This window comes from Sus scrofa, chromosome 18 (assembly GCF_054392235.1).
Source record: "Sus scrofa isolate SSC_HxYL_T2T_F1_AM1 chromosome 18, Sscrofa_HxYL_maternal_Yorkshire_Landrace_v2.0, whole genome shotgun sequence".
Lineage (NCBI taxonomy): Eukaryota > Metazoa > Chordata > Mammalia > Artiodactyla > Suidae > Sus > Sus scrofa.
In genome coordinates this window covers 57381863-57409534 of record NC_139400.1, presented here as the reverse complement: position 1 = coordinate 57409534, position 27672 = coordinate 57381863, and the positions used below count along the sequence as shown (strand labels likewise).

At 51.2% G+C, this 27672-nt stretch overlaps 1 protein-coding gene across 2 annotated transcripts; it reads left to right on the top strand.

Moving 5' to 3' along the window:
• Window positions 1–4704: 4704 nt before the first annotated feature.
• UPP1 (uridine phosphorylase 1) lies at window positions 4705–26713 on the top strand. Of its 2 annotated transcripts, none has more exons than XM_021078790.2 (8): window positions 4705–5030; window positions 15164–15227; window positions 19029–19143; window positions 21226–21384; window positions 22229–22343; window positions 25017–25226; window positions 25467–25613; window positions 26512–26713. In XM_021078790.2, the coding sequence occupies exons 2-8, from the start codon at window positions 15184–15186 to the stop codon at window positions 26649–26651; spliced, it is 930 nt and encodes a 309-aa protein (XP_020934449.1). In that variant the 5' UTR covers window positions 4705–5030; window positions 15164–15183; the 3' UTR covers window positions 26652–26713. The 2 variants fall into 2 exon arrangements, with proteins under 2 accessions (XP_020934449.1, XP_020934447.1); XM_021078788.2 differs by lacking the exon at window positions 4705–5030 and adding an exon at window positions 5141–5308.
• Window positions 26714–27672: the final 959 nt, after the last annotated feature.

Here is a 27672-nt window from a genome sequence, read left to right as displayed (position 1 = left end):
AAACCCCACAGGGCCTGCCTGCTTTCAGGACCAGAAGAGACCTCTTGTGCCCATCCGCCTCCTCAGGGAGTCTCCTCTTTGGCTAAGATCTCCGTTATTGGACGATGGCTCTAAGTTTTATTCTGTGGTGTTAACTCCTCTCTGGAAGACTGAGTTTAGTTACCCTCAGTGTAAAAGGCACCAGCAAGATTTTACTCAGTTTAGACATGGGGTGATATATCTTCAGTCTAAAGTCCATGAAGACATTGAATTTCCTGCTGCGATGCAAATTGTTTCTGCAGCGCCAGGACACAGGTTGGATCCCTGCCCAGCACAGTGGGTTAAGGACCTGGCGTTGCCATGAGCTGTGCTGTAGGTCTAGGATGTGGCTCTGATCTTGCGTTGCTCTGGCTGTGGTGTAGGTCGGCAGCTATAGCTCTGATTAGACCCCTGGCCTGGGAACCTCCATATGCCGCAGGTGCGGCCCTAGAAAAGGCAAAAAGACAAAAAAAAAGAAAAGAAAGAAAGAAAGAAAAGGTTAAACGGGCCTAAGGGACCTCCTACTGGCTCCCAACATCTTCATAGCCAAGCAGGTCCCCTCTATTTACTCTGGATTTAAATATATAGAAAGAGTCGGAAACAAAAATTTACATCAGGGGTGGAGGGACGTCTCAGCATTCTGGGCAGGCCCAGGTGATCAAGTTTCCAGGGTGGGGCAGGAGGAATTTGACCAGATGTTGAGGGTGAGCATATCCCAAGTATGGACCCTGGGCTCCTCTATCAGAAACTTGTCACTTCTAAGCAATACGGATTTATTTCTCACTTATAAACAATAGGGATTTATTGCTCACGGGGCTGGAGGCTGGAATTCTGAGATCACGGTGCTTCAGCTGCTTCAGCGCCAGCATGGCCAGCCTGGTTCTAGTGAGGACCTTCTCAGGGCTGCTGATAGCCACTTTCTGGGTTTGGTTTTGTTCTGTTTTTCTTCTTCTTTTTAGGGCTGCACCCGCTGCATATGGAAATTCCCAGGCTAGGGGTCAGTCGGAGCGATAGCTGCCGACCTACACCACAGCCAAGAGCAACAGCTGCCGGCCTATGCCACAACTACAGCAACACCAGATCTGAGCTGCATCTGCAACCTACACCACGGCTTACAACAATGCTAGAGCCTTCACCCACTGAGCAAGGCCAGGGATCGAACCTGCATCCTCATGGATCCTAGTTGGGTTCACCGCCACTGAGCCACAAGGGGGACTCGGCCACGTTCTGGTTCTGTCCTCATGTGGTAGAGAGCAGAGAGAGGAAGAAAGATCTGATTGTTGGAAGGGCACCAATCCCATCACAAGAGCCCCAACATCACGACAAAGCGAACTAATCATCTCCCAAAGGCTCCACCTCCCTCCTACCCCATCACACGAGGAACATGGGGGACATAAAGAGTCCGTAACACTAGGGTGGGGAGTCCTCTAACCACTAACTCATTCAGCAGGATTCCTGCTAAAACGACTAAGCAGGCACAGCCTAAGGTGTGGCCCAGTCACAAGGCAGCCTCAGAGGACCCTGACTCACTTTCCTGGTATAGAATCTACTATGTCGTAATTAAAACAGTGCTGCACTGACACAGAAATGACTAGAACAAAAGAGAAAACCCAGAAATGCCCACACCAACACGCTTAACCAGTTTCTGACAATGGTCGAAAGGCAATTCAATGCAGGAAGGAGAGCCTGTTCAATAAATGATGCTGGAGTCACTGGACAGCCATAAGCAAAAAGAAATTCCCCAAAATCAAGACCCCGAAAAACTTCTCCCAACCATCACCCCTAAAAGTGAATTATAAACTTAGAGGAAAAACATAAAATGATAAAACTTTTAGAAAATCCATACATTGTAAATCAACGATAATTTTGAAGCATTTTTTTTTTTTTTTAAAGGAGTTCCCGTTGTGGCTCAGCAGTAACAAACCAAACTAATATCCATGAGGATACAGGTTTGATTCCCGGCCTTGCTCAGTGGGTTAAGGATCTGGTGTTGCCATGAGCTGTGATGTAGGTTGTAGACACGGCTTGGATTCTATGTTGCTGTGGCTGTGGTGTAGGCTGGCAGCTGTAGCTCCAATCTGACCCCTATTCTGGGAACTTCCACATGCCACAGGTGCAGCCCTAAAAAGAGGAAAAAAAAAAACAAAAAAAAAGAAAGAGCATTTTCAACCCCCCCTCCAATGTTTTCGAAAATAAGACAGGGAGAAAATCCTCAGGATCTAGGGTGAGGCAGAGTTAGGCTTGACAGCAAAAGCATGATTTGTAAAAGGGAAAATTGAAATATTGATCTCAGCAAAATTAAAAAAAATTCTCAGAGTTCCTGTCATGGCTCAGCAGAAACGAATCTGACTAGGAACCATGAGGTTTCAGGTTCCATCCCTGGCCTTGCTCAGTGGGTTAAGGATCCAGGGTTGCGTGAACTGTGTATATAGGTGGCTGACATGGCTTGGATCTGGTATTGCTGTGGCTGTGGTGTAGGCCGGCAGCTGTAGCTCCGGTTTCACCCCTAGCCTGGGAACTTCTATATGCCGCGGGAGCGGCCCTAGAAAAGGCAAAAAGACAAAAACAAACAAACAAAAAAAACCCTGGGCATTAAATTTAATTGCACTTTTCTTCTTTTTTTTGGCCATACTCATGGTGTATGGAAGTTCCGGGGTCAGAGACAGAATCCAAGCCAAATCTGTGACCTATGTCACTGCTGCAGCAACGCTGGATCCTTAATTCATTGCACCACAGCAGGAACTCCTGGCAGCTTTATTCTTAATAGCTTAAAACTGGAAAGAGGAGTTCCCCTGTGGCTCAATGGTTAAGGATCCGGCATTGTCACTGCTGTGGTTCTGGTTCTACTGTGGCTTGGGTTCCATCCCAGGCCAAGGAAATTTGCTGCCTTGGGCGTGGCCAAAAATTACAAACAAACCAAAAAACTGAAAACAGCCTAGATGTCCTTTTTTTCTTTTTAGGGCCACACCCGAGGCTTATGGAGGCTCTCAGGCCAGGGGTAGAATCAGAGCTGTAGCTGCCAGCCTACACCACAGTTCCCGGCAACGCAGGATCTGAGCTGCATCTGCAACCTACACCACAGCTCACAGCAACGCTGGATCCTTCACCTACTGAGCTAGGCCAGGGATTGAAACAGCGTCCTCATGGATGCTAGTCAGATTCGTTAACTGCTGAGCCATGATGAGAACTCCCAGCCTCGATGTCTTTCAGCAGGTGAATGGCTAAGCAAACTATGGCAGTTCCACATGTTGTTCGGCAACAAAAAGGACCCAACTATTGATATATACAATGTGGACAGATCTCCAGGGAATTCTGCTGAGTGTAAAAAGCCAGGTCCAAAGGGCAGATACTGTATATTTCCACACATATAACATTTTCAAAATGGCCCATTTTATTCACGTAACGATTTTTTTTTGGTGGACCTGAGGCATGCGAAGTTCCTGGGCCAGGGATTGAACCTGAGCCACAGCTGCAATCCGAGCCATAGCAGTGACAATGCTGGTTCCTTACATTGCTGAGCCAGTAGGGAATTCCAAGACGACCAGTTTTAGAAGTGAAGTGATGCCAGGGCTTATGGATAGGGCTGAGGGTAGGCATTTTGTGGGGGGGTGAGTGTGTGCAATGAAAGGGAGACACAGGGAGTTCCCTTGTGACTCAGTGGGTTAAGGACCTAGCATTGTCACTGCTGTCATTCTGGCTGATGCTGTGGGGAGGGTTCAAACCCTGGTCTGGGACCTTCTGCATGCTGCGGGTGCAGACAACAAAGCAAACAGACAAACAGAAAACCAAAGGGTAACATGGGGGTCTTTGGGTGATGTGCAGAGACAGGAGGGCAGCCTTGGGGCGGGGTCTTGGTTCCCTCTTTAAGGAAGCTACATAACAATATCCTTGAGTTTTTCTTTAGACCTAAACCCCCCAACAAATGAAAATCTTGGGGAGGAGGACCACCGGGACCAATCTTGGGGCCACTAAACACTAACTTTGCTTTTTGGTCTTTTTCTTTTTAGGGCTGCACCCAAGGCATGTGGAGGTTCCCAGGCCAGGGGTCCAATCAGAGCTGTCGCCACCAGCCTACGCCAGAGCCACAGCAAGAATCCCAGCCGCGTCTGCGACCTACACCACAGCTCAGGGCAACACCAGATCCTTAACCCACTGAGGGTGGTCAGGGATCGAACCCACAACCTCATGGTTCCTAGTCAGATTTGTTTCCACTGCGCCATGATGGGAACTCCTAGACACTAACTTTGAAAAATGAAAGCTTGCTTCTACCCTGATCCTTATCTGTGGCCCTATTTTCTCCCAAACTATAAAACCACGTCCTAATCTCTTCCCAGGGAGGGCACAGTCTTTAGGGCATTAGTCTGCTGTGGCCTCCTTTGCCTGGCAAAGCAATAAAGCTATTTTTTTTTCCCTCCTTTCTCCAGAACTCTGCCTGTTCCTTTTCAGCACCGTGTTTCAGCAAGGGTAACACCCTCAGCAGTGGCAGGCCCCTGCCGTCCACTTCCCCAGGGAACTCAGCCAGGGCTTCCCCGCAGCAGCGGGTACGTGACAGAGAGACACGCAGCGCTGGCCAGAGAGACTTGGAGGCCTGGGGACAGTTCTGCCTTCTCAGCTGGTGGCTCTGAATGAATGAGTCACTTCCGTTCAGCCCTGTCCCCAGGCCCTGCCCAGGTGCCGGGTGCTGCTAGGACCAGGAAGGTCCCAAAGAGAAACTGAGGCTGAGGAACCTCGGGGACCGCAGCCCGCCCGGCCCAGCCCGCATTCCGAAGCCCGGCCCGGGGGCTGGCTCCGCAGGGTTGCCAGCCCCTCTCGCGTTCGGGGCGGGGGCTCGGGCTCGGGCACTGGCGGGGTGGCCTCGGGTGCTCAGCCTCTTTTCCCCAGGTCGGTGCTGTCAGATAGGGAGTTTCCGTTTGGAGGTTTCGTTTGGTCAAACCAGCGGCTTAATGAGTAACCGGGTTGTCTCTCCAGTCGTTCGCCGCCGCCCGCTAGGAAGGAGGAAACGGCGGGAGGAGGTGCGGGCTGGGCGGGGGCGGGGGCGGGGGCGGGGGCGCTGGGAGGGCGGGGCCGGCGGGGAGGGGCGGGGCCGGGCCGCTGGGGACCCCCCGGCTGGCCTGGCGCGCGTATATCCGCCGGGACTCCGCTCGCTCGCCGGCACCTCTGGGACCTGCGGAGGAACTGCTCTCGCTCGGCCCCAGGTCGCATCTTTGTGGCCGGAGGCGCACACGTGTGGCGGTCCCTGCGCGGTGAAGGGTCTTCGGCCGGCGCTCTGCTTTCGGGAAGCATCTTGCCGGTGAGGCGACTGGGGCTCGCAGACACCCTCAGGGTCAGCGGGAAGGATGTGCGGGGAGGACCGCGGGAGGGGGGAACACGGGGAAGGCGCGCCCCGGGAGCCGGGAGCGGGCGGGCAGGGCGCGCGTCTTCGCATCCGCTGACCGCGGCTTCTGTCCGGCATCCCTCTGCCCGGATGCTGGATCCACCTGGTGGAGGCGATGCGCGCGAGGAGGCGGAACCGGCCAAGGTACTCTCAGCCCAAACCTGAGCCGGGAGTGGGGATCAGACCACTTCGAACTTCTTTTCCTGGGGCGAGAGAGAAAAGTTATATTTTGGAGAATAATTGTTACCAGACCTGCAGAGTTCAGACGGGCTCAAGTATATAGGTTGAGCCAACAGTTAAAGTGTCACAGCATAAAATACTGGCATCCAGTTGTCGGGCAGGTCAGAAGAGAAACTTTACAGTCATAAATTATATGACATAAATAAATATAATTTGTTCGAGGCAGTGGGTTAATTTACAATTCTTGTATATGGCAAACTGTTCTTAAACTGACTTTCTCAGGGGCTGAGCTCGAGCTGGAGACTCAAAGTCACCAGCCTGCAGACTTCCCGGCCCCCGGGACCTGGCGTGTCTTTGGCTCTCCTTGCCCGAGGTCAGCTTTGCACTAGGCGGCTCCCCTCTATGGCATGTGCAGGGAAATCCTGTCTGAAATCCAAATTAGAATGGGGCCATTTCCTGTAAGGCTGTTGAGGCCTCTTCGGGGGGTCTGATGACCTTCAACTCTGCTCAGGCTCCCTCCCTCCGCCCCGGCCCCCCGGCTTTTTCCATCCTCCAGTCCAGCTTTTCAACCTTGACCTGCCTAGCCCGGCCTCTCTTCTGCTCCTCTTTCCTGCCTCCCGCTGTCTCCCAGGTTAAAGAGAACTTTGGTTCCATTCATTGGCTATGCCTTGGCTTTTAAAAGATTTGTGATTTCCCTGAAAAGAAAGTTTCGTCTGGTTTCCTGCTGCCCCCTCCCGGGGCTGCCACTGTCTGCTCCAGCTTTCATTTGCCAGTCTGTCAGCCCCGGGCCCCAACTCTCCTACCTTTCAGCCAATCTCCCATTAGTTTTTCTTTTTCTTTTTTCTCTCTTCAGAGGCCACATTGACGTTCCAGTTCTTTCTTTGTAAGCCTCATAATCGCAGGCTCCTTTAATTCAGCACAGGTTCATTGGGCAGACTTTCCACACTCGTGGGCATTGAATTAACATTGTGGTTGAAACAGATAAAGCTGTTTTTGTCTTTTTTTCCTTTTCTTTCTTCTTTTCATGCTATCCTACAGGAATTTCCCCAGGGTTAGCTGTACCATGCTTGTCAGCTGCTTTCAGCTGCACGAAAAAAGACTCTGAAAACATTTACCGTAATGATTTGAGCCGTATGAAATTGCTGGTACTTGACCATTGGTAGCCTAGAAAAATGGCAGTTTCACATGGTTTAGGTGAATAAAATTCATCTTTTATCCAGCCTGCTGTGTGTCAGTGATGGGCTGGTTCTGAGGATTTACAGATGAGGAAGACACTATCCTTGACCTCAGGGAGGTCTCAGACCAGTGTGGGAAATGGACACTTGAATAAAACATTGCAATGTGGGTGGGCAGGTGCTCTGGTGGAAGTATTACAAGATGCTGTGGATAATAGAGAGGAAGCCAGAGAGTCTACTGGGCCAGGAGGGGAAGCCTGGAAAGAGGTGAGTGAGGAGAGGCTTTGTAGAGGACATGACATGAGTTTAGGCTGGATTTTTTTTTTTTTTTTTTTTTTTTTTTGCTTTTTTAGGGCTGCACCTGCTGTATACGGAGGTTCCCAGGCTAGGGGTTGAATCAGAGCTACAGCCACGGGCCTACAGCCACAGCAACGCAGGATCCAAGCCATGTCTGTGAACTACACCACAGCTCACAGCAACACCGGATCCTAGTTGGGTTCGTTAACTGCTGAGCCACAAAGGGAACTCCAAAGGTAGTTTTCCTTTACATTGGCTTTGGTCCAAGTGGACTTTTTTGTTGTCTTTACTGATCATAAAATTAATACAAACTCATTGTAAAAAAATAAACAAATATAACAGAAAATGAAACTCCCAGCTTTTCTTACTTCTTAAAGATAAACACTCAACATCTTTCCCGCCTGGTTGAGGATCCGGTGTTGGTGCAAGCTGCTGTGTAGGTTGCAGATGCAGCTGGGATCTGGCGTTACTGTGCTGTAGCACCGATTCAACCCCTGGTCCAACAGAGAGAGAAAAAGAAATAATGCGAAAACAAACAACTCTTCTCAAGCCAGAGAAATGACCATAGCAAAGATAATAAATCTGTCATAAAGACTCTTCCTTTTTTTTTCATGTATGTATTGAGGAGTTTTGAGGAAAATGTGATTTCAGGAAGTAGTTAGAATTTGAGGCTTATACCAACTTAATGGGGGATGGGGCGAGGCAGAGAAGCATTTCTCGGGGAAGACGTGTATTCTTAGAAGGCGAATGGAGCAGAAAGGGCAGGGCACTTAGGAACACTGAGGACTTGGGAGCATGTGGAAGTTCCCAGGCCAGAGATGGAACCCGCTCCACAGCAGTGACCTGGGCTGCTTCAGTGACAACGGGGGATCCTTAACCTGCTGTGCCACAAGGGAACTCCAGGCAACACAGATGACTTTGAAGAGTTAAATGGTCCTTTAGGAAGAAAGATGAGAAATAAGATAGGGGACAATATCTGTTTGTGTTTTTTAACTGAAGCCAAGATGCGAATGTTTTCCTAGAGGGAATTCCGGATGACTGCACTGTTTGGGAAGGCTCTGGGCGGGCTGGTAAGGGCTTTTAGGAACTCAGTCTTCAGCTCGGGAGTTACTGCTGTGGCACAGTGGGTTAAGAATCAGACTGCAGCTGCTCAGGTTGCTTCAGAGGGGCAGGTTTGATTTCCAGCCTTGCACAGTGGGTTAAAGGATCCAGTATTGCCTCAGTTGTGGCTTAGGGCGTAGCTGCTGCTCAGATTCAATCCCTGGCCCAGGAACTTCCTTATGTCATGGGTGTGGCCATTAAAAAATAAAGTCTTGAGCTCTGAATAATTGTTACGTGACCCTGACTTATTCTGGCCCCTTTTATGTGGATCTCATATGCAAATATGTCTCTATTATTCCTCGCTTCCAACCTTTCAGAGTCCCCCCCCCAGCCCTGTCCCCACCAAGATGGTGTCACATTGTTGGTGGTGACACACAACTGCCTGGGCACCTGGCTCCCGACCAGCTGCCTAGTGCCACCCCCAGGCTGAGCTGGCCAAGCAGTTTCTCTCTGTATCCTCCGTGGGGCTTTCATGTCTCCTTGCTATAAATACTAGCCTCTCTCTGCTGCATTTTTTCCTGACTGTTCCTAGTCAGGGCCCCTTAAGAACCAACCCATTACTCACCCTGAAGGAAAGACCTTGACCTGTCTGTCTCTCTCTCAGCGGACCTGCACGGGGGTTCAGGTCTACACATATTTGCTTCACCAGACTCCAGCTGCTCTGAGTCCTGATCTTCCTCATCCCTCAAAACCATAAACCACAGCAGAGGCGGCGTCTAAACTGAACAGGTTCACACACCTCATGGAGCCAGGACAGCTGTCGATGATTTTACTTGCGTGATGCCTGCAATTCTGAGCATGTTCTGCTCTCTTACACATACTTGTATAGAAAGGCATCGCGTTACTGCAAAGGTGAAGTTAAAGTCCTGGGCAAGCACCAGGACACCCTCACCCCCCCAACCCCGGCTTGGCAGTACCAGCCATTGCTCGAGGGGTGAGGAGGGGCCAGGCAGGATGGGTTGAGCCTTTCCGGGGTGTGCAGGGCTGCCGAGCTCATGCAGGGGTAGGGTTTGGCAACTTGGCTTTTCGCAACCTTGGAAGAAACCGGAAGTGGCAGCTGCACAGGTGTGGGTCTGAGATGGTGCTGAGGCTGGACGTCCCCAGGACGGCATCGATGGCATCCTTAGGAAATGCTTATATGTGTTATCTGCTGGAGGAAAAAGGTCCAGGCGCACAATAATGTTATTTCAGTAAAACAGTTTAATAAGCAGTTGTCAGAAATATCCCCTAAAATTTCTTCTTCTTTTTTTTTTTTTTTTTGTCTCTTTAGGGCCGAACCCGAGGCATATGGAGGTTCCCAGGCTAGGGGTCTAATGAGAGCTGTAGCCGCCAGCCCACGCCAGAGCCACAGCAACTCGGGATCCAAGCTGCATCTATGACCTACACCCCAGCTCACGGCAACGCTGGATCCTTAACCCACTGAGCGAGGCCAGGGATCAAACCTGCAACCTCTTGGTTCCTAGTTGGATTCGTTAACCTCTGAGCCATGACAGAAACTCTCTATTCTCTAAAATTTCTGAATGAGCTCTCCTAGTGGAACTGCACAAAGACAGTGCTGGACAATCCCCAGTGGGCTAGACTCTGGCCTCAATAGGAAAGGAACGGCAACATTCGTTGGACCTGTTCCTGGATTCCTTTGAAGTTTGGACAAAATGCAGTTAGTTGACCAGAGGGAAAAAAAAAAGCATAACCTAAAAGTTGGGAATTAGGTTTTATTTGGGGCTTTACTAAGGACTGTAGCCCAGCATCACAACCTCTTAGATAACTCTGAGGGACTCTTCCAAAGAGTTAAGTAGAGTAGGAGTTTTTGCTGGAGAGAAAAAAAAACCATGTAGTCGAATATCAAAAGATGATTGCTAATCACAAAGCCAGACATCTCAATATAGTGATTTTAATGCTTTTCTGTGTCTGAGAAGATGCAAGAGTCTGGGCTCACTGAAATCTTTCCCTTAATGTGCATCTTTTTTTTTTTTTTTTGGTCTTTTTTAGGGCCATACCCTCAGCATATGGAGGTTCCCAGGTTAGGGGTCAAATCGGAGCTGTAGAAGCCAGCCTACACCACAGCCACAGCAACGCCAGATCCGAGCAGTGTCTGTGATCTACACCTCAGCTCATGGCAATGCCAGATCCTTAACCCACTGAGCGAGGCCAGGGATCGATCCAGCATCCTCACGGATACTAGTCGGATTCGAATCTGGGAATCCTTGATGTGCATCTTTACTAGGGCTAGATGGAGCCAACAACAGCCTTGTTTACAGGAATGGCAGGTGACTTTTTTTTTTTTTTTTCCCCCACAATCTTTATTCACTTGTAAAAAAATTAAAAAATTTTAAGCCATGGCATGTGGAAGTTCTAGGCCAGAGGTTGAATTGGAGCTACAGCTGCCAGCCTACACCATTTGCCAACTATGCTGCAGCTTGGACTATGCCAAGAGTCCCCAGGCAAACCTGCATGTGTGGTCACTCCCCCTATGAGGGTTCTAGATTTGCTGGGGAACTTAGCAATTAGAGCATCACAGAAGTCTGCAATTTTCTGTGCACAAAGTCGGTTAAATGAAGCCTTGCTGGCTTCGGGCCCAGGCTGGAGGAGTTGTTCTGGGGAGGTTCAGTGCCTGGAGGGGAGTGCCTGCAGGCACCCAGAGTACTGGTGGAAGCAGGCCCCCAGCCGACTCAGGGTCTGGGGCAGCAGAGGCAGGGACTAGGTAGAGAAAATGGGTTTTCGATTCAGAGGCAAGAGAAGCAACCAAGGGAGTTCCCATTGTGGCTCAATGGTTAGGAACCCGACTGGTATCCAGGAGGATGCGGCTTCAGTCCCTGGCCTCGCTCAGTGGGTTAAAGATCTGGCATTGCTGTGAGCTGTGGTATAGGTCACAGATACGGCTTGGATCTGACATGGCTGTGGCTGTGGTGTAGGACAGCAGCTACAGCTCCAATTCGACTCCTATCTTGGGAACCTCCATATGTTTTGGGTGCAGCCCTAAAAAGCAAGAAAAGAAACCAGGCCTAGAGGGTAATGCTTTCTCTGCAAAGCCAGACAGGGTGTCTTCTCTGGGGCTGAGCTTGCTTTCCTGGAAAATAGGGTTTGGATTCTCTCTGGGGAGCCTTGCAGGAAGTGCTGTGCATTTTCTGATTCAGCTGCTGCCCTGTGGGAAGGTGCCTCTAACTCTTTATCTTTCGAGTTCCCTGGGGCTGCTGCTCCAGCCCACCAAGCTCCTTGCCCTCAAAGGAAGGGCTTGGCTGGAGCGGACAGATTGCAGGAGAAGGTGGCTAGGAGGTGCGCTGCTCTTATGGGGAGACATTGCCCCGCCCCACCCCCACACGTCCCGCCCATGACCTGCCCTGACCCCAGGCAGGCTTTGGGCTGACTGTAGACATTTCCTGGAAGCCAGACTTCTTCAGAAGCTGGGCTGCAGAGTTCTCTTTTGCCGAAGTCGGTTGCAGTGCTTGGGTGGCTGTTGTGGCCTGGGTGGTTGCATTTCCTGGAAGCCAGACTTCAGAAGCTGGGCTGCAGAGTTCTCTTTTGCCGAAGTGGGTTGCAGTGCTTGGGTGGCTGTTGTGGCTCGGGTTCTATCCTTGGCCAAGGAACTTGCACATGCCATGGGGCAGCCAAAAAAAGAAAGAAAGAAAGAAAGAAGCTGGGCTGCCAGCTTAAGTGTTTGATGGATGCTGTAAAGGCAAATTAATGACCTAACATTCTGATCACCAATTACAGTTCTAATTTTACCCACATTGACAAACAACTGCCCACGTCTGCTGGCTGCCCTACTATTGAACTCAATTCTGACACTCTCTGCCTGGGGATAGTGTCAGACCCCACAGGCTCAGGGCTCAGTCCTACAAGACTGTCTTTCCTCCCTCCTTCACCCCAATCCCGAGTGCAGGTTGTCACCTGTGCTTCTAATCCACTGGCTATGGATGGGACGTTCCCATAACCCCCTCCTTGGGTTTATGCGAGGGGGTTAGTCCCATAGTCAGTCAATTGGCAATTTGCTCACAGAACTCAGAGGAACTTTTTGCTGACTAGATTACTGGTTTATTATAAAAGGTTGTAACTTGTGAAGAGCCAGATGGAAGAGATGCAGAAGCAAGGTATGGGGGAGGGCTGAGGAGCTTCCGTGCTTTCCCCAGGGCCCTACCCCGGACATCTGTACGTGGTCACCAGTCTGGCCGTTCTCTGAACCTGCCTTTTTGGGTTTTTATGGAGGCTGCACCCTCGCAGGGTTGATTAGATCATTGGCTGCTGGCTGGTGGTTCGACCTCCAGCCCCTCTCCCCGCAGAGGTCTAGGTGAGTTCCAGTCCTTTAAGGCTGCTGTTGTTTCTCCTGGCAACCAGCAGGATTCCCGGGGTGCTTTCCTAAATCACCTCATTAACTTAGCAAGAGACGTTTTTAGGCTCTCGCATCCAGGAAATTCCCAGCGTTTGAGGAACTCTGTGCTAGAAACTGGACAAGATCAGATATATGTTTCTTGTTTTTTGGTTTTTTTTTTTGTCTTTTTAGCTATTTCGTGGGCCGCTTCCGGGGCGTATGGAGGTTCCCAGGCTAGGGGTCAAATCAGAACTGTAGCCACCGGCCTACGCCACAGCCACAGCAACGCAGGATCTGAGCCGCATCTGCAACCTACACCACAGCTCACGGCAACACTGGATTGTTAACCCACTGAGCAAGGGCAGGGATCAAACCTGCAACCTCATGGTTCCTAGTCAGATTTGTTAACCACTGCGCCACGACGGGAACTCCAAGACCAGATAAATGTTTAATCACAAGGCTGACCGGAAGTCTGCGATCCTTCGTTGAGGGGCGTTTCCCTGACTGCCCACTGCTCCTCTTTCCTTCCCTCTGCACAGGCTTGAGGGCTGGCCCTGGTGGTACAGGGTGAGGGCTGGTACCTCTTTTAAACCTCCCTCCCTTCCTCAGCTGCCCTTAGTTGGCCTGAGAGAGACTGGCATCTCCAGAGAAGTGTCCTATAAAAAAGGGCATGAAAGCCAGATGAAAGGAGACAAGGTGCCACTCCGGGAAAATTTGTGCGCCAGACCCAACGATTAGACTATGCTTTGGTTTTCAGAATTTGCTACAAGATGGTCAGTATTTGTGCAATAACAGTTATCAGTCCTTTTCTCCCAAAAGGCTTTCTGGGTTTTAGCTTGGTGGGCTCTTTTTCTGGTGTGTGGCTGGTGAGGCCCCCTGGTTGAGAGCCTGAGCTGTGGATGCTGGTGTTCCCCCTCCAGTGGCTCTGGGGTCAGAGCGTTGACCTCTCACCCCTTGATGCAGGTCCCCAAGTCTTGTCCCTTTGGAGAAAGAATTCAGCAAGAAACCGAAGGTAGTGAAGCAAATAGAGTGTTTTATTAAGAGAGAAGAGAGGGATTGTCATTGTGGCTCTTGGCGGGTTACACACACGACTGGCATCCACGAAGACTCCTGAGTTGGATCCCTGGCCTTACGCAGTGGGTTAAACATCTGGTGTTGCCGTGAGCTGCGGTGTAGGTCGCAGATGCAGCTCGGGTCCTGCATGGCTGTGGCTGTGGCGCAGGCCGGCAGCTGCTGCTCTGATTTGACCCCTAGCCTGGGAACCTCCAGATGCCACAGGTGCAGCCCTAAAAAACAAGAAAAAGAGAGACAAGCGAGCAGATAGGTGTGGAGAAAGCACAAGCTGGCTCCAGTGAGGGGTGGGGGCAGAGAGAGAGACAGAGGAAGAGAGCAGCGCGGGCTCCGGAGGTGGCTTCGCTCACTCAGATGGACCAGGCTGCTCGTGGCCCATCATCTCATGTCGTCTGGCCTGACTCAGGCCTCTCCCCTGTGCACACGCGCATCTTGGAGCCTGGATGGATTCTGTCACCAGAATCTCTGGGAGTTGACAGGAAGCACTGTTTGTCTGGCGTCTGTCCCTTACTGTCCCCCGAGGAACCTCTTTGCGAGCGTGTCGTTCCGACGTCTCCTTGACCTCAAGGATGAGAAGTGGGGGGTCTCCATCTTTTTTCCAAGCAGAACGCAGCTCGTCCTTATTTCTGTCATAATCTTTCTCTTAAAGTATCTGTCCACAGGGGACAGATTCCCATCGCTCGGCCTGGGACCCATCTGTCTCCTGCCTCCCTGAGACTGGCCGCCCCAAAGACTCTTTGTCACCTTCAGGTCCTTGCTCAAGCCTGGCTTCACTTTCCTGTTGCTGAGCCAGAGCTGTGCCTTTCTTGCCACGCTGGTGGGGGACAGGGGAGCTGCACTGGCAGGTGCAGGGGTGCTCAGAGACGGTAACTTTGCTGACTGAGTTCAGCTCTGGTTTGTGCTCAGGCTCAGCTCTGCGGGGATGGGGTCTTAAGGTCTTAGGGTCGGGGTCGTGGTTGCGGAGCCCCAGTACAATAACTGCTGTTTGTCCCTGTGGCTTTCCCTTCCTCCAGCTTTGGAGTGGTAGCAGAATGGGGTGGGGGGGTGGGGGGGGTGGCAATGCTTGATCCATACCTCCCCCAGGTCGTTCCCTCCCCCTGAGCTGTCCTTCAGGCCTGATGGAGGAAGGCTAAGATTCTAGAAGGCTGAGGCAGCCAGGTGTGGTCTGCTGGGTGAAGGCTGTCTCAGGCCAGCGGCCAGGAGGTGAAGAAGCTTTTCCACTGGAGTATAAGCTGCCAACCCATGCTGGCTTTTGGCATATTTCTGCCAGCACCTCTCTAAGTGAGCAGCCCTCCAGGTCTCACACCTACCTGTATGTGATGCAAATTTGTAGAGTCTGCTTGATGACATTCATCTTTCACAAGCTGGCGTGGGCTGAGACATCCAGTGTCAGTAAACTGAAATCTGAGCTGTAAATGCCTCAAGGTTACGAAATCAAAATGCCAAGGACAATCAATCCCATACAGCCACCCCGGCCTGATGCTCTAGCCCATCAATCATGTCCTGGCTTTGCTTCCACCTTCTCTCTACATCTCTCCCCTGCTCCGTTGGCAACCACTGGTTCCAATTGATGTGCGCACAAATAAATTCCTAAAATGTTTAATATTCTCTTTTAACAGCTTCTGTGTTGTTTTTCCCTAGGGTCCTGCCTCAGTTGAGAGATGGCCTCTGCAGGGGCTGAAACAAAGAAACTTGGAAATGACAAGTAAGGCTTGAATGCTGCCGGGATTGGGCTGGTTGTGATACTTTGTGGTATGAACACCTTGATTCTTACGACAGAGCCTGAGGCTTAGAGGACCGAACATCAGTAGGCTTATAGTTCAAATGGCAGAAGACCCCTGGCATCCGGTGCCAGGGCCTCTGCTCATGGCCTTGGGATGTTTGTCTCCTGATAACGTCTGAGTGCTGGTCCAGTGCTCGGATCTGTGTCCAGTGCAATTTCCTTCCACCTGGACACTCTTCTGAGTCACGGTCCCCTGCTTCTCCCCCAGCTCCTTCCTGGTTCTCTTCCTTAAATTCTTTCCTCATTTCTTTGCAGTCTTTTTTTCCCCCCAATTATTGGGGCCACACCTGTGTCATATAGAGGTTCCCAGGCTAGGGGACAAGTCAGAACTTCAGCTGCTGGCCTATGCCACAGCCACGGCAACTCAGGATCTAAGCTGCCTTTGTGAGCTACACCATAGCTCATGGCAATGCCAGATCCTTAACCCACTGGGTGAGGCCAGGGATTGAGCTGGCATCCTCGTGGATACTAGTTGGGTTCATTACCCACTGAGCCACAATGGAAACTCAGGAAGGGTTCGTGCCCAGAGGGTACAGATTGCAGGAAGAGGTGGCTATGGGGTGTGCTGCTCAAGGCACAGGTGTTTTTGGCCCCATCCAAGGCATGTGGAATCCCCAGCCAGGGATAGGACCTGTGCCACAGCCGCCACCCAAGCCGCTGCAGTGACAATGAAAGATCCTTAATCGAGCTGCAGGAGAACTCCATTTTTAAACTGAATTAATAGAATCCCTGGTGCTTTCAATCATGGACAACCAAAAATGCCCTGTCCCCAGTTTCCGAGCCACTCTCTCTCCCTCACCTCCTCCCATGGGTTGAGGCTTTGCGGGGCTGGTGGAGGGGGTGGTTGAAATGACGGCTGGAGAAGGGGGGGCTGGGCCTCGAATGCCATGTACGGGACTCCACGGAACAGTGACCCCTTCCTTTTGGTTCTTAATTGTTTCACCCTCTCTTGGTAGTTTCATGGTCACTGCCAACTTGCCATAGTCCACTCTCTAGAGGCCACTGTGTGCTGTTAGGAGCTCTGAGGTCGAGCTCAGGAGTGCAGCCTTTTATCAAAGATGTGACCATGATCCTTTAAAATGGGGACACTGGTAGGGAGTTCCCGTTGTGGCAGAGCAGAAATGAATCCGACTAGTATCCATGAGGACGCAGGTTCGATGCCTGGCTTCGCTCAGTAGGTTAAGGATCCGGTGTTGCCTTGAGCTGTGGAGTAGGTTGCAGATGTGGCTCAGATCCCAAGTTGCTCTGGCTGTGGTGTAGGCCCGCAGCTGCAGCTCTGATTTGACTCCTAGTCTGGGAACTCCCATATGCCATGGGTGCAGCCCTAAAAAAAGCATCTGCGACCCACGCCCCAGCTCACGGCAACGCCGGATCCTTAACCCCCTGAGCGAGGCCAGGGATCGAACCCCAACCTCATGGTTCCTAGTTGGATTCGTTTCCGCTGTGCCGTGACGGGAACTCCAGAAGGCAATTTTCATTTATTTTTCATCTCAGAAGTTTTTTTTGTGTAGGCGCTCAACCGGTATTTGTTAAGTGAATAAAGAGGCAGAATAAAGCAAGATAAAGTCACTTCGAATTGTGTGTAGACTAGAGACATCATTTTGCAAGTGGTATATGTATCTTTGTTCTTTTTTTTTTTTTTTTTTTTTTTGTCTTTTTGCTATTTTTCTTGGGCCGCTTTCGTGGCATATGGAGGTTCCCAGCCTAAGGGTCGAATCGGAGCTGTAGCCACCGGCCTACACCAGAGCTACAGCAACGCGGGATCCGAGCCGCATCTGCGACCTACACCACAGCTCACGGCAACGCCGGATCGTTAACCCACTGAGCAAGGGCAGGGACCGAACCTGCAACCTCATGGTTCCTAGTCGGATTCGTTAACCACTGCGCCACGACGGGAACTCCTGTCTTTGTTCTTTTAAAATCCTTTTGAGAACCTGGAGTAGAACCTATGAAAGAAAATGGAACCACTTCGTTGTACGTCTGAAGTGGACACAATACTGTGAGTCAGTGACAGTAACAGAAATAAATCCGAGCTCTTTCTTCACTGTGTTCCATGTCCAATTTACACATTTTTAAATCCTGACTGGTCTTCATAGTTACGCCCTATTTCCTTTCCTGGAATCAAAGAGGAAAGAAAGGTTTTCTATTTTGAAATATGTAACCAACTTGTCTTATCACATCCTGTTTCATCAGTTCCGATGCTTGCAGGTTAGCCCTTCTGTTTTGTACTCTGGTCAAAACATCTTGAAGGGAAATAGGGATTACATTGAAATAATCATCTTTTACCTACTTTTTTTTTTTTTTTTTTTGGCTGCATGCACCCACGGCATGTGGAAGTTCTGGGGTCAGGGATCGAACCTGAACCACAGCAGTGACAATGCTGGATCCTTAACCTGTTGAGCCACCAGGGAACTCCCCCTGAAATAATTGTCATTAAAGGAACTTCAGATGCTGTGACTGGGTTAGGAATTAGAATTTCAGCTTGGCCTGGAGATGGAGAAGGCATTCTGGGAAACTTAGGGTCTGTCCTAACTGGGATTGGACCCTTGGAAAGAGACCTCCCTGCCCCAGGAGAGTAAAGCTAAGCATGACTCTGATAGCGAGGCGGCATGGTCAGGACTGGCCAGGGGTCTGGCGCAGATGCTGGCTTGGACAGGTTAATTGTCCTTCCCAAGGGAGACGGTCTCTCTCTGGGGTGGTCCTGTGAGCTGGCCATCAGCACAGTCCACTAGTGATCTTGGTGGCAGTTAAGTGATGGGTCCAGAGATGTTTGATCCTCCAGCACCCTCCCCTTTTTAAAAAGGTCTGTCTCTTTGTAATACTTTGTTTGCATCTTTTCTTTCTTTCTTTTCTTTTCTTTCTTTCTTTTTTTTTTTTGTTTGCTTTTTAGGGCTGCACCTGTGGCATATGAAAATTCCCAGGTGGGGGTAGAGTTGGAGCTGCAGCTGCCATCCTACCCTACAGGGATCTGAGCCTCGTCTGTGACCTGTACCGTAGCTTATGGCAACACTGGATCCCTGACCCACTGAGCAAGGCCAGGGATCGAACCTACATCCTCATGGATACTAGTTGGATTTGTTTCTGCTGTGCCACAATGGGAACTCCCAAGTGTATTATTATTATTATTATTTTGCTTTTTGAAATACTATGAAATTTTATTTTGCTTTTTGAAATATTTGAAATTCTTATTTTGAACCTGTGGCATATGGAGGTTCCTAGGCTAGGGGTCATATTGGAGCTGTAGCCTCTGGCCTACACCACAGCCACAGCCACATCAGATCTGAGCCGAGTCTGCAACCTACACCACAGCTCACGGCAATGCCGGATCCTTAACCCACTGAGCAAGGCCAGGGATCGAACCCCCAGCCTCATGGTTCCTAGTTGAATTTGTTTCCCCTGTGCCATGACGGTAACTCCCCAATGTATTATTTTTAACACAATTCCAAGGTTATATGTTGAATGAACTTGAGTTGGGTAGCAACTGGCTACGCGCATCATGGGGGCAGAATTCGCATTTTGTACTTTTTGTGTTCTCCCGAATTCTTTCTGATCATCCTTCAAAAGGAGGCCTGGGTGTGAGGAGGGGATGGGGAGAGCCTCTGAAGCCGGGATCGTCCTGTCTGCTGTGGCCTCACACACCTCGCTGGCACAGGGCGCCTCTGTGGTCAGCTGGTCACTGGGATGCTGGTTCTACAGACTTTCTACTTTCCTGTTTTGGGACAGTGACTTCGTACGGCTGAGCAATCCCCACTTAGCAACGATGAAGGAAGACGTTCTGTACCATTTCAGCCTCAGCACGGGCACCCACGATTTCCCGGCTATGTTTGGAGATGTGAAGGTACAAAGCAGGGCTTTTGATTCTGGGCATTTGCCTTTCAGGCGATAATAGGTAGACTGCATTACAGAGGGTAGAGGTGACAAGAGCCCAAGCTCATGAAGTTATATGTGAATCAGATTTTTGTAACCTGCCCCTCTTCAAGAATGTGAACTATTACGTGAAGGGAAACTATTGCAAATATTGTCATATGGGTTCCTACTTAATCTCATACAAATTTAGTATATAATTGAAACAACAAATTTCCTGGAGTTCCCGCTGAAGGATCCCGAGGTGCTGTAGCTGCAGCATAGGTCTTGGCAGGGGGTAGAGTTTAGTCCTTGGCCCAGGAACTTTCATATGTTGCAGGTGCAGCCATAAAAGTTAAATAAATAAATTTCCTAATGCTTCATTGAAAAACTAGGAAAGAGTAGATATTCTAGGGGAACACAGGGAACAGGAAGAGTAATCCCGCTGTCTGTTGCTTGTAATTTAAGATGCATGTTGATACTGTTCAGTTAGTTGCCTTTAATGGCTTATTTTGCTAAATGCAGCTTCCAGGCAACCCCCCCCACCCCCCCGCCAAAGCCTTAGGTTCCTCAGTTCTAATTTATCCTTGCAGGGGACCTTTTTTTTTTTTTGGCTGCCCCACCCCATGGCATATGGAGTTCCTGGGCCAGGGATCAGATCCAAGTGGCCGTTGAGACCTATGCTGCACCTTTGGCAATGCCGGATTCTTTTAACCCACTATGCTGGGCTGGGGATCGAACCCGTGTCCCAGCACTCCAGAGAGACCACTGATCCTGTTGCACCACAGTGGGAACTCCATCACAGAGGACTTTTAAAGTGTCTAATCCCCATGTGAAAAAAATGGGCTAATGTTTAGAACTCAAAATTGAAATAAGCCAGTGACCCTAGAATTCACTGCTTCTCATGGGATTGTAACATCATGACTGAGTTATATCTTGACAGCTGCTGAGTTCTTTTGTGCTCTTCATTTCAAAGCAAGGGACAGAAATGAAAAAGAAAAAATCCTTTCACAAAGTTTAACCTATAATTTTTTTCTAGGCTATAGAAACTTTATTTTTATGTCTAGAGACTAATAATTATTTGATCATCAACTCAAAGCTGCCTTATTTACTTGTTTTTCTTTTGTAAGCTTTCATGTATGGCATTTTGTTGTTTAAAGGTCCTACTTCTCCAGAGTTCCTGTTGTGGCTAAGTGGGTTAAGAACCTGACTCGTATCCACAAGGATGCAGGTTCAATCCCTAGCCTCCATCAGTGGGCTAAGGATTTGGTGTTGCCGTGAGCTTCAGTGTCAGTCGCAGACACAGCTTGGATCCCACGTTGCTGTGGCTGTGGTGTAGGCTGGCAGCTACAGCTCCGATTTGACCCCTACCCTGGGAACCTCCATATGCTGCAGGTTCAGCCCTAAAAAGCAAAACAAAGAAAACAAACAAAAATAAAGGTTCTACTTCTCTGATAGCCATTCACTCACCGCACCTCCCACCCCCAGAGCTATGACTTCCTGAGCCCCCACTGGGTCCCTGGCTATTTCCATGTGTTGGCTATTTGGCCCCCTGGACTCCTGGGAAAGACAGCAGGTAGAAGCCCATTTTACAGATGGGCTGTGGGGCCCTGGTTGCACATGGAGGGGCTGGTGCCATCCTGGTCCAAACCTGGGCTCCCTGCAGTGCAGAGAGCTGCTGGCCACGTGGTGGACGGAGGCAGGGCAGGCATGGAGGCTGGACTTAGCTTCCCCAAGAAGGTAAGGCTGTGGTCGTCCTGCATTTTGCTCAGCTGATTGCTTCTCACGCTTGGGGCCTCTTGGACTGAGTTGCGAGTCCATGAACCAGTGCTTCTTAATACCTGAGCGACTGTAAACCAGCTATAATTGAAAAAATAAAAATCATAACCCCCCCCAAACTTGAGCAAGCACGAGAGACACACCACGGGGCTCCATATCCCACACTTTACTGGCTCCCCAGACACAGTAAGTCTGAGGGGAGGCTGGGGAAGGGACGTGCGTTTCGAGCAGGTTCTGGGATTTGCAGGTGGCGGTGGCTTGGGGGTCCCTGCTCTGACGAAGGCTCTGTTCTCCGCAGTTTGTGTGCGTCGGGGGAAGCCCTTCCCGGATGAAAGCCTTCATCCAGTACGTGGCCGTGGAGCTGGGCCTTGACGTCCCAGGCGCAGACTATCCCAACATCTGTGTGGGCACCGACCGCTATGCCATGTTTAAAGTGGGCCCGGTGCTGTCTGTCAGCGTGAGTACCATCCCTCCCCGGGGGTGGGCTCAGCCCCCGGGCCCCCGCCTGCCCTCCACCCCCAGACCAGGTCCCCTCTACCCCTGCTTCCTCTGCCCTGCTGGGGACGAGGGAGCCTGGAGCTGGGCTGCAGAGGCGGTGGCACCCGTCTCCAGGAGAGACCGATACACACCTGCAAACACCCATGCAGACACACCCAGCTGTGTACACACGGCGAGGGCCCACGTGCCCTCCCGAGACCAGGGCCAGGTCCCGGGTGCCCCCCACCCCCCATCCCAGTGAGTTTCTTCATTCGCAAGTCATTTAGCAATGAGTGAGCACAGCAATCTCTGGTGCTTCTCGTTTTCTGGGTTTGGTTTCCTTTGTAGGCAGCATGGGAGTTCAGGCTGCCCCTGAGGCTAAGTGCCCCACCCCCCTAGGCAGCATCAGGCATCCAGGACACACACAAGAACCAAGACGTATTCAATTCTAGATAATTCACGGAAGCACTTGCCATGGGCCAGGTTCCATCACAAGCATATTCTCCGAGGAGTCCTGTGAGGAAGGCGCAGCTCCTGGCCCAAAGGGAAGAATGTGTGCAGGGCCTCCAGTGCCAAGGGGCTCTTTGTTACGTAGCGACAATGGGCTGTTGCCTCTTTGCTGAACCTCGGGTCCCCTGTTTCACGGGATGTGTACATCAGATGGGGTCGTCAGCTTTGTGCAAACCTTTACCCTTCCTAAGGCGTTAGGCGTGTTTCAGTTTATGTTTTGAGGTTCGTCTTCTGTTACCACCAGTTTGCAATGCGCCACAGAACACGTGGAGGCACGGCTGGAGCTTAACGTTGCCATTTCTCCCTGCTTCCAGCACGGGATGGGCATCCCCTCCATTGCCATCATGCTGCACGAGCTCATCAAGCTGCTGTACCACGCGCGGTGCTCCGGCGTCACCATCATCCGCATCGGCACCTCTGGCGGGATAGGTCAGTGTGCAGAGCACCGAGTGGATGCGGGCGTGGGTGGGGCAGCGTGGGGCCCCAGAGCTTCTGCCTGGGCTGTGTTTGAGCAGAGCTCAGCAGCAGCAGGCATGAAAAGAAGTGATACATTGTTTTGTTTGCTCAGCTACTGCTCCCAAACCACACCCCAGAAACAGGCTAGAAAAGGCACCACCAGGCCACGTGTCCTCGAAAACGCATCCTTTTGGGATTACACACGGGTGCCATCTTATTTGCTTGATTCTCTCTTTTTAGTCTTTCTAATCCCTCTTTTCTTTGCCTTTCTCCTCTACTTTGCTCACTCCTCTTCCCTCTTCCTGCAAGGATTTGAAGCAGCGTATGAGAAAACCTACAGGAAAACCAAAGGGGGAAAAGAGGTGGCATACAAAATTAAGATAAGTGTCCTTAAGTTGCCTAAAAGTCCCCGGTGCTCAACATATATTTTTAACATCACAGAGACAGCAAAGAAAGCAGAGGGTGCAGTGAGAGGCGAAACGCTTAAAATTGTGTTGCATTTTAAGCCAAAGTCTTTGAGGCAAACTCGTTTTATGTAAGTTGTCCTACCCTCTAACATCCCAGTTCTGGGCTGGATTTTTGTCTAAAAACTGGCTTCTAGCAATTCTCACTCCTGCCAAGGAGCTGGGAGCTGCTGGAGGGAGGCTTGCTATTGTCAGCCCGGCCTCTGTGCATTTGTTGCTGATGGTCCAGGCCTGACCTCCCCTGCATCTATAGGGTAATTCTAAAATTCAGGTTTACTCACTATGAAAGCGGATTGCTGTAGACCCTGAATCTTCTGGCTACATGATCTCATTTTTCCTTTCACTGTGTAGGCAGATTGACATGTAAAATTGGTGTTTGTGGATTGCAATGTGAAGTTTAAAGGGGTTCTTTGGAGAACATCCCAATGGCCATGAACTCCTTGGTCCGATACATTTAATCTGTGATGCCATCGACCGATGGACTCCCAGCTGTGCACATGGCACCAGCATTGGCCAGGACCTCTAGCAAATCCTTCCTGAGTTCTTGCTTCGGAGAGATTTTAAAACCAATACTCAAGGAGTTTCCGTTGATTCTGTTCAGTGGATTATGAACCTGACATAGCATCCATAAGGATGTGAAGTTTGATCCCTGGCCTCAATCTGTGGTTTAAGAATCCGGCGTTGCCATGGCTGTGGCATAGGCTGCAGCTGCAGCTCTGATTCAGCCCCTGGCTCTGGGAATTTCCATATGCTGCAGGTGTAGCCGTAAAAAGAAGAAAAGTACAATAAATAAATAAATAGTAAATTAGACAATCAGAGGGAATTCTGAAAAGGATAGGGTGGGTTTCAAGTTGCCCAAAATTGCCCTCATAAGAATGGGCCCAACAACTGGAGAGACAGACCTCAAACCCTGACAGTATTGGTGACAGAGTGTGCCATGGCATCCCCACAAACCCCAAAATAGGAACAGAGGGCGGGTGGCTTATGGGCCCCTGCCCGGGAGGAAGCACAGGGCGACTCCAGGGTTTCTGACGGACTTGAGATTGTGCAGCGGCCCACAGGTGTCCCGGGGAAGGGTGGGGCCTGTGTGAGGAGCAGCAGCTGCCAGAAGCGGGTCTGCAGCCTCCACTTTGAGGTCTGAAGGGGCTTGAAAATTCTAGGCCCCATGAATTCCTGAAAGCCATCGTCTGAGCTTTCATCCAGGCCCTAACTCCTTGTGGGGAGAAAGCCGAAGAAGGTCTGTGTTGACCAGAGAAGGAAAGCAGCTGGGGAGAGAAAGTCCAGATAAACACGCAGGCGGCCCAGCAGAGCCAGAGCCTGACAACTGGCTCCAATCTGCTAACATTTCACGAAAGCAGCTGGTGTGGGGCCTTTGGAACAGATCATCTCCAGGCTTCTCCCTCCTTCCTAAAGGTTTAGAAAAACTGATATCCCGTTAAAGTAAGTGTGGCGAGGCCGTGGGTCAAACCCCACGCACGTAGTGGAAGACCAGAGACCGAGGAGCAGAACACTGTCCCTACAAGCAAGAAACCCCAGGAAGGCACAGGAAGCAGAACCTGGAGGGAAATGAGGCCATCAGGAGCTGGGCACTGCTGGAGCCCGGTCTTGTCTACTTCTGTATTTACTTGGCACCTTAAATAATCAAAAGGTACAAACCAGGGACCAGTCAGAGTTCTCACTGTGGCGCAACAGGATCGTGGCATCTCTACAGCAGCCAGGGCACGGGTTCTATCCCCAGCCTGGCACTGGCATTGCCACAGCTGTGGTGTAGGTCCAGCGGCAGTTCTGATCTGATCCCTGGCCTGGGAATGCCATATGCCTTGGGGGGCCAGAAATGAAAAAATAAAAACAGAACCAGCTGCACACATTCTGGAAAGGGAGCACTGGACACTGAATACAGCAGGAACTAGGAAACCACAAGCACTTGGTGGGCATGGGACGCCCTGGCAATGTCACCTTTTGCACTTTGCCATGTTTTCTGTATTGCCTGTGCACGTCTCACCTTTATCATCTGAAAAAACAAACAAACAAAAAAAACCAAAATCGGATGCAGAAAGAGATCCTTGCCTGTTTCTTTCTAGAAGAAATCCCCCAGGGTTTCCGGGCACGGACAGGTCCCTTTCCTTCCTGCCCGAGCGTTCCTGTGCCCCTTGGCGGCCTGGACACCTGCTTGTTCCTTCAGGTCTGGAGCCTGGCTCTGTGGTCATCACCCGGCAGGCGGTGGACCCCTGCTTCAAGCCAGAGTTCGAGCAGGTGGTCCTCGGGAAGCGGGTGGTCCGCAGCACCCACCTGGATGAGCCGCTGATGGAGGAGCTGGCGCAGTGCTCCGCGGACCTGGGCGAGTTCCCCACGGTGGTGGGCAACACCATGTGCACCCTGGACTTCTACGAAGGTGAGGGGGCGCGCCGGTCTCTTGCCTGGGCTGGGGGCTCGGGGGTTCCGCCCTGCCACGGGCTCCGGCCTCGTCATCACTTCCACTGCGGGCGGTTTCGTTCAGGGCAGGCGGGGCCCGTGGGGCTGAAAGCATCTCTGCGTCTGGTGGGTAGCACAGTGCGGGGCCAGTATGCAGTAGGGGCTTACTACGTGCGTAGGGCGCGCTCCCGAGTCAGTGCTGGCTCTCTCCGTTCTCCAGGGCAAGGCCGCCTGGACGGCGCTCTCTGCTCCTACGCGGAGAAGGATAAGCGGGAGTACCTGAACGCGGCCCACGCAGCTGGCGTCCGCAACATCGAGATGGAATCGTCCGTCTTCGCCGCCATGTGCAACGCCTGTGGCCTCCGAGGTGGGGCCCCGGGGGCCCCAGCCCCCCTTCCTTCCCCTCTAGGGCCTCGTGGGCCCCCACCCACCGCCAGCATAGGACTTGCGCCCGCCCTGCCCCCGAGACATGTTTCTGGACCTGGTGCAACTCTTGTTGCGCCCTTGTGATCCAACATCCTTGAGTTGTCACGTGGTCAAATGCAGGCTCGTCAGTGTCTCTGCAGTGACTCATGTGCCACTAAAGGATGAGAAGGATGAGGAGTTCCCATCGAGGCTCTGTGGTTAACGGATCCGACTAGGAACCATGAGGTTGCGGGTTCCATCCCTGGCCTTGCTCTGGGGTTAAGGGTCTGGCGTTGCCATGAGCTGTGGTGTAGGTTGCAGACTTGGCTTGGATCCCACATTGCTGTGCTTTTGGCGTAGGCCTTCAGCTACAGCTCTGATTAGACCCCTAGCCTGGGAACCTCCATATGCTACGGGAGCTGCCCCAGAAAAGACCAAAAAAAAAGGATGAGAACATTTCATCTCAGCTCAGGTCAGGTTTCCCTGTCAACTCTACAGTGAATCTTCTTCTCCAAGCTCTTTGGGTTCCCAAACAGAGGTTTACCCGCCTCAGTTCCTAGCGGCTCACCTTTCAAGGTCCAGCTCTGCAGTCCAGAGTCCTGCCTCCTCGGCCATCACCTTGCTTTTCCAGGCAGTACAGGGTCCCTGTGCTCCTCCTGGGATTTGCTTGGAAATCTCTTGGGGAAGCAAAGGCAGGAGAGCAGGATAGGGTAACCCTCTCAGCCTTTCTGTGCTCTCCATCTATCAAAGCCCCTGTTGGCCCCTTCTCCCAAGGTGACAGCAGGTGTCACCTCATCTGGTCCCTTGACCTAAGCTGGAAATCTGACCCCTTGCACTGACTTGGCTTTTGCTCTTTGCAGCGGCGGTGGTGTGTGTCACCCTCCTCAACCGCCTGGAAGGCGACCAGATCAGCAGCCCCCACGAGGTGCTGGTCGAGTACCAGCAGCGGCCCCAGCGGCTGGTGGGCCACTTCATCAAGAAGCGCCTCTCAGCAGCCTGAGGTCCCTCGTCTCTGGACATGAGTGGTGTTATTGCTGCAAATAAAATCATCGCCACAATCTCCTTCTGCGTGACTTTGCTTTTTATAGGGATCCAGGGACTGGGTTGCGTTTTAGAGGCAAAGAATCCTGCATTAACGCCACAGGAGTTTTTTGTTTTTTAAAGCTCACTGGAGGATTTTCCACTCCATTTGCCTGATTTGGGTTTTCTTGAAGAGTGTTCCTCTGAATATTTGAAATATTTCGGAGGAAATTTTTCAGACTTGTAAGTGGGAATGGTTAATCAGATTTCACGCACTAAGCCAGAAATCAGGTTGGCTCCTGGCCTGGCACTGTCCCTACATCCACGCCTCCATGTTTCTCAGCTTCCTCCTGGGGTGAGTCAGGTGCGTGTGGCCCTCCACCCCCTGCCCCAGGGGTGAGACTGGAGGGTGGCTGGAAGGGGGAGTCCAGGGTGTCCCTGCCTGTTTCAGGTGAGTCTGGCAGCATCTGCTTTTGGGGTATTCCCAGGTCCCCCAGCCCAGCTGACTTCTCAGCAGGTGTACATCTGTGTGACCAAGGTTTCGTGTTCAATCCCGTTTTTGTTCTCGTTCCTTTTCTTTTTAGGGCCGCACCTGCAGTGTTTGGAAGTTCCCAGGGTAAGGGTCAAATCAGAGCTGCAGCTGCTGGGCCCAGCCACAGCATCACCAGATCCGAGCTGTATCTATGACCTGCACCACAGCTTGTGGCAATGCTGGATCCTTAACCCACTGAGTGAGGCTGGGGATCAAACCCACATCTTCATGGACACAATGTTGGGTTCTGAACCCACTGGGCCACAACCAGAACTCCATGATTCGGTTTTAAAGGCTCGAGGTGTGTTCTTTAGTGATGGCACACTGAGGTATGCCCTTGTGCTCCTTGGAAGTTAGCTCTGTGACTTTTCCAGGTACGGGGAAGAGTGCTGGGGCTGTGGTGGTGTTGACTGTGTGGCCCATGCCCTCTTCAGAAAGACTTGCCTGAGATGCCGAGATTCACTCCAAA